General features: G+C 41.5%; 1 protein-coding gene across 5 annotated transcripts in view; it reads left to right on the forward strand.

Moving 5' to 3' along the window:
- Positions 1-15,336, forward strand: part of ccser2a (coiled-coil serine-rich protein 2a) — a 47,653-nt gene that overhangs the window by 17,309 nt on the left and 15,008 nt on the right. For all 5 annotated transcript variants that reach the window (XM_061689779.1, XM_061689778.1, XM_061689783.1 and 2 more), the window contains 5 exons: positions 204-306; positions 1,622-1,802; positions 3,212-3,280; positions 6,554-6,664; positions 10,479-10,616. In XM_061689779.1, the coding sequence (XP_061545763.1) occupies positions 204-306; positions 1,622-1,802; positions 3,212-3,280; positions 6,554-6,664; positions 10,479-10,616 (602 nt within the window). The remainder of the gene's footprint in view (positions 1-203; positions 307-1,621; positions 1,803-3,211; positions 3,281-6,553; positions 6,665-10,478; positions 10,617-15,336) is intronic.

The following is a 15,336-nucleotide window of genomic DNA, read 5'->3' on the forward strand; positions in this document are numbered from 1 at the left end:
TAAATAGTTTGTTTTATGCGTGTGTCTGTGTGAACCTGTCAGAAAAACAAATTCCTACCTTCCTTTTTTGCATGGCACATATCAGCTTTCACAACAAACTCGAACCATTTGCAATAGGTTTCAGAGGCAGGGACAATTTTCTGCACATATACCTTCAGAATGTTTTCAAGTGTGCCTCACCATATTCTTAACTTTTGTCATAGACTTGGACAGAATGTCCAACGGTGAAAGTGCACCCCGTCGACAAGGACAACGGCGTGGGCACCACCGCTGGAACAGACCCGACCACTTCCCCAATGACGGCAGGTTGGTGACCCAATTTAGTTTAGTTTCCTGAACGAAAAGGCGAATATTTGTGGTTTGACAGTTCAGTTTGGCATTTTTCCACATGGACTAATGTTACCGCAGACTCTCGTACCACTCTGTGTAGAAACAAGTTGTTGCGATGGCGTCGAGCCAGGAAGAAAAAGTACGTAAAAGACAGAGAATGTCCAAAGCTTGTAATCATTTCAACCGCTTGTATCCGGGATCTTGTTTTTTCGGTCACGACCCACAGCTCGTGACCATAGGTGAGGGTAGAAAAGTAGATCGACCGGTAAATTGAGAGCTTCCCCTTTCGGCTTAGCTCCTTCTTTACCACAATGGACCGATACAAAGTCCGCATCACTGCAGACGCTGCACCGATCCGCCTGTCGATCTCTTGTTCCATTCTTCCCTCACTTGTGAACAAGACCCCGAGATACTTGAACTCCTCCACTTGGGGCAGGATCTCATCCCTGACCTGGAGAGGGCACGCCACCCTTTTCTGACTGAAGACCATGGTCTCAGATTTGGAGGTGCTGATTGTCATCCCAGCCGCTTCACACTCTGCTGCGAACCGCTCCAGTGAATTGTTTAATACTGAACAATCATTTTTATCATATTACTCAATTCATCCATGGCATAATCGGTAGACTAACCGATTGTAAAATAATTAGATTGCTGTAGCCCTATGGGGAAGCGATATACGTCAGCTACTAAGGATCAGAGTAGTGAGAAGCAGTGTAACCTGACAATTAATTAAAAAAAAAAGGAAAAAAATTCACAACAAATAGCGCCATTCAAGGGACTGAAAATTAGTTTTTTTTATATCCTTCTGACAGTGAAAATGCTAAATATTGCTTATTGAGCTCAACCTATCTTTACTACAGTAAAAGAACTGCCAAGGTAAAAACAATACTTTTTTGGACGCTATTCTCTATGAGCAAATAATGGAACTGAACCGTTCCAGGGTCAAACCGTCACCATCATAAAACCTATATTAGCTGTTCAGGTGTTTAGTACCATTTTTTAAATTCTTAATTGTCAAATTTAAAAATAAGTAAATAGTAAAATGCAATACAAAAAATCATTGCCAAGTAAGGTGATGCTTTGAATGTGAGCCTGCTTAGTTCACGCAACTTCCAATTCATATTCTACAAAATTCTAAAGGAAAAGCAAATCCTTTGATGCTTGGTCTTGCATGATCATGCATGACCGTGGTTTGAATAGTGGTTTTATGGTTCTTTTCTCAGAAAATGTTGGTCAAATTCTTACTTTAGGGGCTCCACTGTGCTTAACCTGACTGTTTTGTCTCTCTCAGGGCACCGTTTTTCCATCACTACGACGGCCTCAAGTCTTCGAGGATGTCTTTACAGGCCGTTCCCTCCGAAACCAGGCGACATGGCCACGCACCCGTACCCGATGAGCTCTCGCTGGACCATATGAGCCAGGACTGTAGCTCGGTCAAGAACCAGCTGCTCAGGCTGAAAAACCTACTGCAGGTTCGACCCTCATTATTAGATACGCCTGACTGGCTTGGCTTTTTACGCGTTGCTTGCGCCTTCCTTTGTGCTTACATGCGTTTAAGTGTGAGGAAATCAATTACTCAGTCCGTCTGTCTCAGTTGGAGGAATGACAGGATGGTGACAACAAGAGCCAGAACAAAGGATGCTAGAAATGAATTATGTCGTTCTCGAATGAATACACTCACAAGCCACTTTATTACCTACACCTTCCTTAGTGGCATACATTTGATCAAGTGTTTGAAGGATTTGGTCCATGTTGACATGATCACGTCACTCAGTTGTTGCTGACTGGTCTGCTGCACATCCACAATTGGAATTTCCCATTACACCAAATTCCAAATGTGCTCTACAGGATTGCACTTTGGTGATTACTGAAGCATTTGAGTACAGCCTGTTAAAGAAAGCATATTTTAGGTAGCCATTATGAGCTGAAACCATCTAAAATGTGATGTCTTTAGATAAGCTTTGGCTTTAAAATGATGCTCAACTAGCACTAAAGGTGCCAAGACAATACCGTACACACCATGAGTCCAATACCATGAGCCTGAATCATTGATATGAGGCAGCGTGGATCCATTCCATGTTATGTATGCCAAATTTGAATCCTGCTATTCGAATGACTCCGCAAATAAGGCATGTTTTTCTCATCAAAATTTCTCTTTTACTGACCATTCTGTGTAAACCTTAATGTCGGTCTTAATACCAAGATTGGTCTGTAAGAAGCAGGATGATGTCACAAGGCATCCAAATGTCCACAAAATACAAAGAAGAGTTGAAGTGAAGGAATAAGTAGAATAAGCTAGGCTAACTTTTAGTTTATTTGGTAACAAAATTACGGTCACAAATAAAGGAATTGCGATTGTAAATATTGAACATGTTTGCCATTGACAATTGTTGGCACAACTGTTTTCCAAGAAAACCGGGAAAAAACAATCACTTTTAACACGCCCCATAGTAGAGGATAATCGCTCAGGATAATCTTATGTCTAAAGGATAGACATTCGACAGTTGGGCCTTTGCTGACTTTGAGCGGAAGGGTAGGAAAAAAATTTCGGCCAGATAGTGGGTGTGCGTGTGTTAATTTGTCTAACCTCTAAATTACCTTGCGGCTAAACGAAAAAATATACAAAAGCATGGATTTATTCAAGCAGCTATTTGACATTTATTCTTACTTGTGAAATAAATGTGTTGAGTATACTCAGAGATTGGGCTGCAGATATGTGTCACTGGTGCCTGGCAGTCCAAGGCCAGCGGGGTATATGTGAAGGAGTAAAATTATTCCACCGCACAACATTGCTCTTGAGGCGTGCCCTACGGCAACTGTCATTGATTCTGCTTACCGTGTACTTTTTGCGTTTCTGTGTGTACGTCTTGTGCGTTTCCAGCTCGAGGATACGGACTCGCCAGCAGATGTTGAGGGGGAGATTGAAAGCAATACCAATACTGCATCCCAGGTAAGAAAAACACGATTTTATTCCATTTCCCTCCTGTGTAAGTTGTGTGTGTGTGTGTGTGTTGTGTGTGTGTGTGTGTGTGTGTGTGTATATATATATATATACACACACACACACACACACACATACATATACACACACACACACGCACCTACCTAGATAATATACAGTGGGTACGGAAAGTATTCAGACGCCCTTAAATGATTTTAGCAATTGGTTGCAATATAACACTGAAACGGGGAGAACATGCAAACTCCACACAGGCGGGACCGGGGATTGAACCCGGGTCCTCAGAACTGTGAGGCTGACGCTCTAACCAGTCGGCCACTGTGCCGCCGCACCCCATATTGACAGAAAAAATTTTAATTGACGACATTTTTGTAGATTTATTAAAAAAGAAAAACTGAAATATCACACAGCCATAAGTATTCAGACCCTTTGCTGTGACACTCATATATTTAACTTTGGTGCTGTCCATTTCTTCTGACCACCCTTGAGATGGTTCTACACCTTCATTGGAGTCTAGCTATGTTTTATTATACTGATTGGACTTTATTAGGAAAGCCACACACCTGTCTATATATGACCTTACAGCTCACAGTGCATGTCAGAGCAAATGAGAATCATGAGGTCAAAAGAACTACCTGAAGAGCTCAGAGACAGAATTGAGGCAAGGAACAGATCTGGCCAAGGTTACAAAAACATTTCTGCTGCACTTAAAGGTCAGATGACAAAGATGTTATGGGGTCAGTTAAAATTAATATTTGCATTGTTTATATGATATGTAATACGTAACCTCCAGCAAGTTTTCAACCATAGTTTAGCTAAAAATTAGGTTTTTATGACGCATATTGAGTCCTCCCCGAACATACCCGAAGCTCAAGACACCGGGGTGTGGTTACTCTATCCACCGCAAGGGCTACCAGAAGTGATGTTGCAATTGACAAACACAGCGCGCTACACACTGCACGCAATGGCGAGCAACGTGTTGGAATATGTGGAAGGGAGGAGAAGGATTTCGACCGTACTCGCAGCATCCAACTGAACTTTGCATCGTCAAAGCCTACATGTTTGAACCGATCAGACAGTGACGACGACGAGCAGCCAAGTAGTAGCTGTACAACAGAAAAAGAGGGTGGCCACTGGCTCGATGTGATGGTATGTCAAAAGCATGTCTTTTTATACACTCATGGCTTGAAATAATGCCACCCCAGGGGTGGGAATATTTTTTAGCACGACTATACGTATTATATATTCATATATGTTTCAGTGACACGGCACAAGCTTTTACAAAGGATGCAGTATTCCTATATATTGTGTGCCCCTCGCTCGAGTTGAATTATAACACGCCGCACACAAAGTCTTTGCTCTGTGTCTGTTGGCTTGTCATATAGGCAAAAGTACAGGCGACAGTACTGAAACGTACTGTGTGGGTCTTTTTTTCCTACTCCCCAGTGCACAGTAACCATAATAGAGCCGTAGGTATATACAAGGAAATGCTCACCTTTTTTCTGCACCGCTTCGTTGCTGCGAGATTTCGTTCTCTTGCTGGCGGTGGAGGTCCCGATGGCCGTAGGAAAAATAGTTAGCACGACAGCTGGTTTCAGTCTCTGCCTTACTACACCTGTGTATCCAATGCTTTCTCAAAACACGCCAGTTCGAAGTGATCGGCACAGAGTATGGAATGCTTGCTAGGCACCCATAGCTGATCCACTGGTCACGTATTCCTTCTTCACTTGGAAAGCCAAAAAAAAAAAAACTCTTGCCGCCGCCTGAACCATTTGTACAACACAATAAACCATCGTGACATCGTTAAATCATACGACAACAAATATACAAGGATGGGAACAACAGCATGGAACAATAGCCCACAAAGCCGAATGAACAGGATATTTGGCTTGTGTGACATCACAGCGCCGGAAAGAGACGAAGACCGGAAGGCGCGGGATGCAAAAAGCAGAAGGCATCATATTTATTGATTTAACTGCTGTATATCTGCCATATAATCACTTTGAAATGGCAGATGTGGTTTGTAAAAGGGTTCTAGAGTTATCAAGAAAAAAATTCAAATATTTGTCCTCTGACCTTTAAGGTTCCTAAGAGCACAGTGGCCTCCATAATCCTTAAACGGAAGATGTTTGGGACGACCAGAACCCTTCCTAGAGCTGGCCGTCCGGCCAAACTGGGCAATCGGGGAGAAGAGCCTTGGTGAGAGAGGTAAAGAAGAACCCAAAGATCACTGTGGCTGAGCTCCAGAGATGCAGTCGGGAGATGGGAGAACGTTCTAGAAAGTCAAGCATCACTGCAGCCTTCTACCAGTTGGGGCTTTATGGCAGAGTGGCCCGACGGAAGCCTCTTCTCAGTGCAAGACACATGAAAGCCCACATGGAGTTTGCTAAAAAACACCTGAAGGACTCCAAGATGGTGAGAAATAAGATTCTCTGGTCTGATGAGACCAAGATAGAACTTTTTGGCCTTAATTCTAAGTGGTGTGTGGAGAAAAACAGGCACTGCTCATCACCTTCCAATACAGTCCCAAAAGTGAAGCATGGTGGTGGCAGCATCATGCTGTGGGGGTGTTTTTCAGCTGCAGGGACAGGACGACTGGTTACAATCGAAGGAAAGATGAATGCGGCCAAGTACAGGGATATCCTGGCGAAAACCTTCTCCAGAGTGCTCAGGACCTCAGACTGGGCCGAAGGTTCACCTTCCAATAAGACAATGACCCTAAGCACAGCTAAAGTAACGGTGTGGCTTCAGAACAACTCCGTGACTGTTCTTGAATGGCCCAGCCAGAGCCCTGACTTAAACCCAATTGAGCATCTCTGGAGACCCAATTGAGCATCTCTGGAGAGACTTGAAAATGACTGTCCACCAACCTTCACCATCCAACCTGACAGAATTGCAGAGGATCCCCAAATCCAGGTGTGGAAAACTGGTTGTATCATTCCCAAAAAGACTCATGGCTGTATTAGCTCAAAAGGGTGCTTCTACTAAATATTGAGCAAAGGGTCTGAATACTTATGGCTGTGTGATATTTCAGTTTTTCTTTTTTAATAAAAGTTTTTTCTGTCAATATGGAGTGCTGTGTGTACATTAATGAGGAAAGAAAATGAACGTAAATGATTTTAGCAAATGGCTGCAATATAACGGTGAACAATTTAAGGGGGTCTGAATACTTTCCATACCCACTGTGTGTGTGTGTCTGTTTATATATATATATATATATATATATATATATATATATATATAAAAAAAAATGTGTGTTTGCAGTTTGAGGAGCTGCTGCAGGAGATGCACATTCTCCGAGAAGAACTTAGGCGTCGAGACAAGACCATTGTTCAGCTCACTCTGAAGTGTCAGCAGAATCAGCGGGAACAAATGGTAAAATGGCTGCAACATTCCTTCTCAACATTCATTCCCTGGAAATGCTCACTTTTGTTTCAAATTTTTTTGTGCAATATTTTTGTCTGTAAAAATTAAAAACACTCGCAGATAATTGTGTACAGAAGGTAACAAAACTGAAAGCATTCACCAGTATCAACTTTGAAATATATTGATTAAACATCATGACTAGTCCCTCAAGCAACTTAATCCCATTCAGAATTAATAGGGTTCTTGGTCTGGTCTACAGTTACATTACATACTGAGTTGTCAAATGGAAAAATAACTCCACTGGTGTTAATATTTAAATGTAACTTCATCTCAGTCGATACTCAAATTACACAGGAGTTAATTTGAGGGTGATTCATATCGCTGATGCGCCTTAGACACCCCAATTTTAAGCATTCTTACTTGTCATGCAAGTGTAAAAAAGAAGTTAACCACTGTTAGTACAAGCAGAGTCCGCTTACCTCAATTGACTTCTGGTGTATATGGTATTCTTCTCATGTCACCTAATTCTTCTTGTCCCTAATGAGGGTTGAGGTTGCTCATTTTAGAATAAGTGTCACAAAAAAGACAAACACACCCAAAGTTAATCCTTGGATTAATGACACGGAGGTCCCACGGGTAGTCATGCAATGACTTGCTGATGAAGTTTAATTACATTTTTTTATTTTGTTGTATTTGTAATTCAAATGTACCAAATTCGTTAGCTAGTTTTTGTATTTGATTGCATCATTTTTTTTCATCTTATATTAATCATCTGCATAGTCCCTTTTTTTTAAATCACTTTTTATTTTTTCCTGTGGAATCTTACCCAGGCTTTTCGCTGAAAAACTCACCTATTCGCATTTTTGTGCTCTTTCGAAAGGTGGCCCGAAGATGCCGCCATAGCCCAGTCTAAGTAGGAAAGTAATACGGTAATTGATGTCAAGAAAGTATTGTATGTGTAAGTGATGCATCTTGATGGAGAGACCAGCTTTGTATATTGGGGAGGAACTAAGTTTCGCCTGGGTTGTTAATGGAAGTTACAGAGTCTTCACGGCATGTGTATGTACAACACACACTTCAGGTGCACTTTATTTCATAATCTAACCACCTGTAAGACATTTTTTAAGGGTAATGTGAGAAGAGTTTGAAATGACATTGAACTATTTTGGGTTCATAGTGTGTAGTATATTTTACATTTTAACTATTTGATTCAAGGGGCTATGATTTACTCACAGTTTATCGCTTTTGCAGCAGGTTTGGGCCTGGGGGATTACTGTATTTATACTGTATTTCAGTTTACTTAATTTTTTTGTTGTACAGTGACCCCCGCCTCCCCACCACCACCACTGAGGTTATGTTCCAGCCCCCATGCAATAAGTGAACAACCGCGATATAGAAATACCCTATTTACAATAAATACACCGTAGGCATGTTTTTGTAGCATTCATGCACTTTCTTTTAAAGGTCTTTAAACACACTTTCAAAAGAATACAAACATTCAAACAATATATTGAGAGAGAGCAAGAGCAATAGATAACACAAGCAGTACAGAGTAACAGCTGTAATAACCCCCCCAAAAAAGCTGCGATATAGCAGGACTGCAATAAGTGAACCCCGATATAGCGGGGGTTACTGTTTTGTTTTTTTCTTCATTTTTACTTTTCAGAGGAGTTTGTTTATTTTTTAAATGTTTCAAACTCGCAAATTTTACTTTAATTCCAAACTGTATGATTGCCACTGTTTCTCTACTTCTTGCATAAAGTGGAGCACAGTGAAGTTTAAAGAGAGACACCTGTATAAATGTAATGGCGGATGGTGCAGATCTTCACTGCCCTGATAAAATCAAGAAAGCTAGCTTCTATCGCGGGTGGGCGTTCAACACCGCAAGTGCGCTGCCGCGTGTTGTCTTCCGGCCATCGCTGGCTACCAATAACCTCTGTTCTGTTTGCTTTTAGCTGGCTCCATCTCTGTCCTAACACTCATTAGTGTCTTGAAGAGTCTGCCTTGTTAGCCAAACAACCGTATGCCTGGCTGACATTATTCAAATTCGCTGCCGCATCTGCAAATACCAAAATGTCAAAGCCAGGCCTCCGTCGCCACTGCATGCGAGCCTTCCCAATTAGAGTTAGCACCTACCCAGCTGGGTTTCCAGTCCCTCACAATATTGCTGCGCTCTCACCCTCAACAGGCAGAAAGGAGGGAGGAGTGGCATTATTGGATATAAAGGCTGACAGAGTGAGTTAAAAGAACAATATAGAAAAATTCGACTGTGCACAGTTCTGATTATATTGGCTTCTGCATCAGGTGAGAACCTAAAAATATTGTTTGGCAGAGCTGTTTAAAATTGCCTGTCATCCCGTTTTGACCGAGTAGCTTGTCGTTGGACCTTGAAATTGGCTGCATCCAGTTTTTGCTGCAGCTGTCATAAATAACTAAAGCAGGATACACACATACCGATTTTTAACATCTTAACCGATTTTTTTAAAATATGAGAGAAACGACACGAGGAAAAAAATCCCAACACAGCACACTGCGAGGAAAGAAATTCCAGCACAGCACACCACAAACATAATGTTATCTCCAACAATCGTGAGTATCCTCACCCAAACCAGAAATCTGGCATAGTACCTGTGAGAGGCAGCATCCAGACTGCTGGAAAATACGAAGAAGAAAGAGTAGTAGCACAAGAAGCTCGGTTGACTGTTAACATATCTGGTAACCATAGTGCAGTTACAAACTCTTCTCGTCATTTTTTGGAGAGGAGAGAGAGGGGGGGGGGGGGTCGAATGACTTGTGAATTACACAAACTCTCGACACAACCAGTGGGCGTTCTATTTTTGTGGGAGCTTCAGCAAGCTTCTTAATCTGCTATTGGTGCATAACTCTGGCCTATTCTGTGTGGACCACACACGTAGCGATTTGTGATTGAAAATACACAACATTCACGATTGTTGGCTCGAGCAGATTGTGGAGGGAAAATCACTCTTAACCCACCCCACAGGTCCACACCATGACAGGATAATCGCTCAGGATAATCTGTCACAGATATCCGATAGTCTGGACTTTGCTGACTCTGATTGGAAAAGATGGAAACTGCTCAAATTCAGCTCGATTGTTGGTATGTGTGTAATGCGCGTGAAGTTGCTGTCTGGTTCTGCGTCAAAGCTGAGTTGTCGAGTTGGGAGCTTTGTCACACAAGATGTGAGATTTAGCACTAAATTCTTGAGCCCACGCTACAAAAGTTGATTTATCAGTTGGCAGTTGATTAGTAAGATACAGTTTGGCTTTAACAAATAAGACCAACTAATAATAATAAACGCGTGTTTTTAAATTGTATGTGAGCAAACTACTTCCACTCCATTAAATTGTCATTAAGTATGACATGGCTATTAGTCATTTTTAATGCTTGTCAGTTTTGCTCCAAATAGCATTTTAAGGTAATGATGACAATATAACGGCTAAGCCATCGATCTGTTCTGTCCATTTTCAACTGCTGTGTTTTGACATTGCAATGCATGCACTTGACCTCCGCTTGGCATGCGAGTGCTTTGAAAAAGTAGCACGCAGCCAAAAAGAAAAGAAAAATAGAGATTGCAGCCTCTACAATAGACTAGGTCAGCCTCATTGCACACCCGAGTTGTTAAAACAAAAAAAAAATCTTGCCTGCTTTCACTAGATACGTTTTCGTCCTCTTAAAGATTATTGTTTACCTCCCGAGCCGCACAGGCAATTATGGCTGAGCTTGTTATTCAGCATAGTAGTCCACATTCATGTAATCCTTTGTAAAAGTTCATCTCGTCTTTTCCCTCCTGGCCTTTCTCAGCTCGCTCAAGAACGTCAGGTGCGGTGCCAGTGCCAGCAGCAGAGGGCGCCCTCGCTACTGCGACAGCCGGGGGACAAGCGACTGCAGCGCCTGTGTGACAAGGCCACCCAGACCCACTGGAGACCCTCCAGCCACTCTGTGAGTCCACATACCATCCACACCAAGGCTCACACTCTTAATGCTTTTTTAAATTATTTTTTTATGTGCACCACTTCCACAAAAAAAAAAACCACACACAGAGGCTGGTCATCTTCTACATATCGCTGAGTCACTCACCAGCTCCACCTCCCAGCAAAGGAAGCTTTATGAGCTTGTCAGCCGCCTAGTCACTCCATCTCACACTTAATAGCTGAGGTGAGCTGCGAGGCTGTAGTTTGTGTTGTGGAGGGAGGGAAAAATATTATATGTAGGAGACGAATGAGCGAAAGAGGCAAGCAGGAAGTGGAGGGTAAAGGATAGCATAGCAGCAATGCCGCTACAACGTGTTGATCCAATGGCAAATCCAAATTCTGACTCGAAAAATTCCTTCTGAAATTTCAAATGAGCCTGCTCTCTGTTGCAAATCTCTAACCCAGTATTTGTGAAGGATATAGTGCCAGCTGGGGTGGCCTTGTAGAACTATAACCTTAACCACATCGAAATTTTAATTGTCGTGATGCTAAAAGCTAACATGCTAACATACAGTATCGCATACCAGCAACAAATTAAAAAAAATAACTAACTAGTGATGGGACATTGCGATTTCCTAAACATATTGTAGAAGTGATCATTTGACAATATAAACACTTTGAGATTTATAGAAATAGTGTGGCATATTGATATTTGTTTGCTGCCTTGTTAAATCACTATTTCTAATTATTTTAAGAAATAATATAGATGAATCTCATTCATTCTTAACAATAACAATAACATTTGTGTTCAAAAGTGTGGCTCAAACTGGTAGCCTTTTGGATTAATCAGTACCCAAGAAGTAGTGCTCAATTTCAGAAAGGTTGGAGACCCCTCTGCTGAAGCATACTGACATAGATAGAATGCTAACAGTTAGTATGCTAACATATATCAAAAGAGCAACCTGAGTACAGAAACCTTTCAAACAGCTCGATATAGATTTTGCATAGTCTTGCAGTACTGTATAGTGTAGTGCTCTTTATAATGAGATTTGATAATATGCTAACATAAATGTAGTATTTTTGTATGCTTAACATTATAAGAAGATGGCAACCTGGGTACAGAAACCTAAAAAAAATAGCTTCATGAGAATTGATAAAATGGCAACGTGCTTACATATAGCAATATAACAACCTGATGAGAATGATGATGATTTGTAGTGATGTGATCTTTGCAAGGAGAATTGGAAAAAAAAAATTCTAATGTGTTACATCTGTTTGTATGCTGACATATAGCAAGATGGGCCACACATACATTTTCACCAGAATACATGCACTTGCAGAAATGCAGAGTTTTTGAGCACGTTGAGACACCCAAAGAGGTGATTTATTCATCAAAAAGATAACAATCAATGCATCGTCTCCAAGAGGGTCTTCGCACCGCCTGGTGCTCAGGCCATAATAAACACGACTGGTTGAGCTCCCCAAGCACAATGTAGCCCCCCGTCTAGCACAACAGCCTGTGGTTTCACTGTTGCCGTGGCAACCAGCCAATAGAACCCACTTGTTCTCAACGGGGTTTTAGTGACGTTAACTAAAAAGAAGTTCAAAGATAAGATGAGCAAGTTTGGACTTAAATCAGGGTGAAAGTAAGCGGCAGCGAGGCTGTATCCTTCATGCTGTGGTGTGACAGTGAGGAAGTTTGCGATGCATCTTTGTCTTGAAGTGACTCACACCGAAAAAATCTTGAATTTGGGGTATTGGTTCTCTGAAGCAGTCTTTTTTTAATCTATAGATTTCCTTACTTAAGTCAACTTGTTTTTTTTCACTCACATTTCAAACATGGGGTTAAGTGCCCTTTTGTTTTTCTCTGGTGACATTTAAATTGGCGCCCAATCAGGTAGCTGGAGTGGCTCAATGCCATCTGGTGGCCTTATTGAGTGCGAAGCTGAATGGATCAGCTGAGGAACATTCTCATGTCAAAGGCCAGCAGCTTGTTTTTACGACCCTAATGCTGATATTTGGTCGCCCCAGGCATGTAAAGTGGACAACTGGTGCTGCCGGGTCTAGGAAATCTGGTTTGGAGCGTAGCACTACATTCAAATTAAAACAAATTAAAAATGTGTTTACATACCAGGGAGTTTGCATGCTCTCCCTGTGTTTGTGTGGGGTTTCTCCCAACTGATTCTAATCTGAAGATATTTAATTTCATGGGTTTTTGTCTTTTTATACTACCGATTTGTGCCACTGGAGCGCAAAAAATTGGAATTGGGTCACTTGAACCATCCATCCATCCATGCAATTTAAACCCAGCCTGAATTGCCCACAGGTTTTGAATGTGCGTGTGAATGGTTGTTTGTCAATATGTGCACTGTGAATGAAGTCAGGCACCAGCGCACCCGTGACCCTGATGAGGACAAGTGCAATAAATGTTTTTATGAATGTTCAATTAATTTATTAGCATTTCTATTATTTCCTCAATCTTTTGCCAACATTAAACCCATACCCGCCTGCCTACTGTCTAATTTTCAGTCCAAATTTATGTTGGGTAGAAAGTCGCGTGATATTTGTGGGACAAACGGCGGGAACAGTGCTCTACAGTGCTCGTAGAGTCGCCCTAACTGCTGTTTAAATGTCAATTGCATAAAATAAATATATATATATTTGAATGGCTCCCAGAGGTAATCTTGAGCGCGGGGAGAAGTTTTCTCTGCTTCCTTACCCTCTCAGCAAACAAAACGGGAAGATGTTGTGATTTCAGTAATTTGGGACGGAGCGGATTATGCGTGCGTCTAAATATAGTGTACATACTAACGAGAGCAAATTCAATGACATACACCTGCAAAATCTAATGAGTTTAGAAACAAGTGCTAGATACAAAGAGTCTGCCTTTATAAACATAATAATGCAGGATTTTCACTGGCACTGTCAGAGAGGTGTTCATTCAACTATGTCTTCATTATTATGCTTGTAAAACCAAACCACACTGCATTAACGGAGATTCGCTTGTTATATTTTGGTTGCGCCATCATAGCAATGGTGTGTAAACCTTAAGTCATTTAATATATTAATATAGTCACCCATTTGTGACTATATTAATATAATTGTAATACTGTACACTGATACACAGTCTACACAATAAAGATTTCCTCACACATATCACCCAAAAATGTTAAGTTATTTGTTAATTCAATGCAGTTATAATGGGCATCAGTTGTCCGTGGGGGCCACTTTATGTCAACATAAATATAAAATGTTAAAGTAATGCATGAATTTATACAGCACTGTTTATTGTTGTTATACCAACAAACTAACTGCTAAAAATAAATGCCTTACCTGAATTAAATGCTTGCTAGTCTCTGCTGTTGAGTAAATAGAAGCCCTTAGATCTACAGGATTTGAGGAAATGTTTGTTTGTGTGTGCGTGTGTGTGCATGTTGGACGAATGAATGGCTCACCTTTTTCGTGCTGATATCAAACACACAAATGTACAAAGGCAGCAATAGGTGGCCTTTCATTCATCTTAAAGCAGCCTCCCCTCACATATCTCTTTTGTCATACACTACTTCTTCTTTACTCTCTACTTTAATGAGTTTGATGTCGTGATGACACAAGCACACACACGCACAAAATGAGAGTTGGAAGGATTGAGTTGAAGGGAGTTAATGATTAGGGGGAAACTGATGATGATGATGATGATGAAAGAACCCCTCTGAAATTCTGAAATCCTTGCCATGACTCATCGCCAGCACTTTTTCTCACACACACACACACACACACACACACACACACACACACACACACACACACACACACACACACACACACACACACACAGGAGGAGGTTGCCATCCTGATGTGAAGTAAGATCACAGTCGAACTCTTCCCCCTTTGCTTTTGAATCTTGTCCTGCTTCATCAGCTTCCACCATCTGCTGGTGGGACTGTGCAGGCTCGGCAGCCAGGTGACGTCTAGCAAGCACGCCGTTTCTTGCGATTTGACACCCACTTGGCAGCTCTTCTCCAAAACAGACAGAATGTTTAGCGGATGCAGTTTTGTCCCCCTCAGTTTTACTTGTTTTGCTTTGCAATATAACATTTATATTCTCTTGGTTAAGTCATGTCAATTTTATTTATAAAGTGCCAGTTAACAACAGAAGTTATCTCAAGGCACTTTATATATGGAATAGGTCTACAACCATGTTTCTCACACATTAAGAAATGAACTAAATCGGCCATGAGCAAAAACTAGGTAATGAAGGAAAGGGGGAAAAAAACTCCCTCTTATGCCTGGATCAGACTACAAGACAAATTTGGGCTTTCACGATTGCACTATGTCAGATTACTGCCATAAATTCTTGCTGTATCTCGGTCAGCCACTGGCAACACTATACAACATATATTCCGATACTACCGTATCCTTATCTTGTCAAATCAAACACTGTCGGAGAGGCGGAACCACAAAACGTGTCACTGGTCAACGCAACCGGATACACCCGTTACCGTGGTCACAACAACAACAATGGATTGCGCCAATGCATTGTGTGGACAAAAAAGTGAACAAAACGAGGAAAAACGTGTGGTGGTCGTCAATGGTGCTCAGGAGAGGACATTCATTCAAGGAGCTTTGAGGTTTGTTCACGTCCTGTTAATACAATACGGCTCACAAGTATGCAACTAGCACTAGCTTGCTAGGCTAGCACTAGCTTGCTAGGCTAGCACAACTGTTTGTATGCAAACATGCCAGCGTTC

Source organism: Phycodurus eques, chromosome 11 (assembly GCF_024500275.1).
Source record: "Phycodurus eques isolate BA_2022a chromosome 11, UOR_Pequ_1.1, whole genome shotgun sequence".
Classification (NCBI taxonomy): Eukaryota; Metazoa; Chordata; class Actinopteri; order Syngnathiformes; family Syngnathidae; genus Phycodurus; species Phycodurus eques.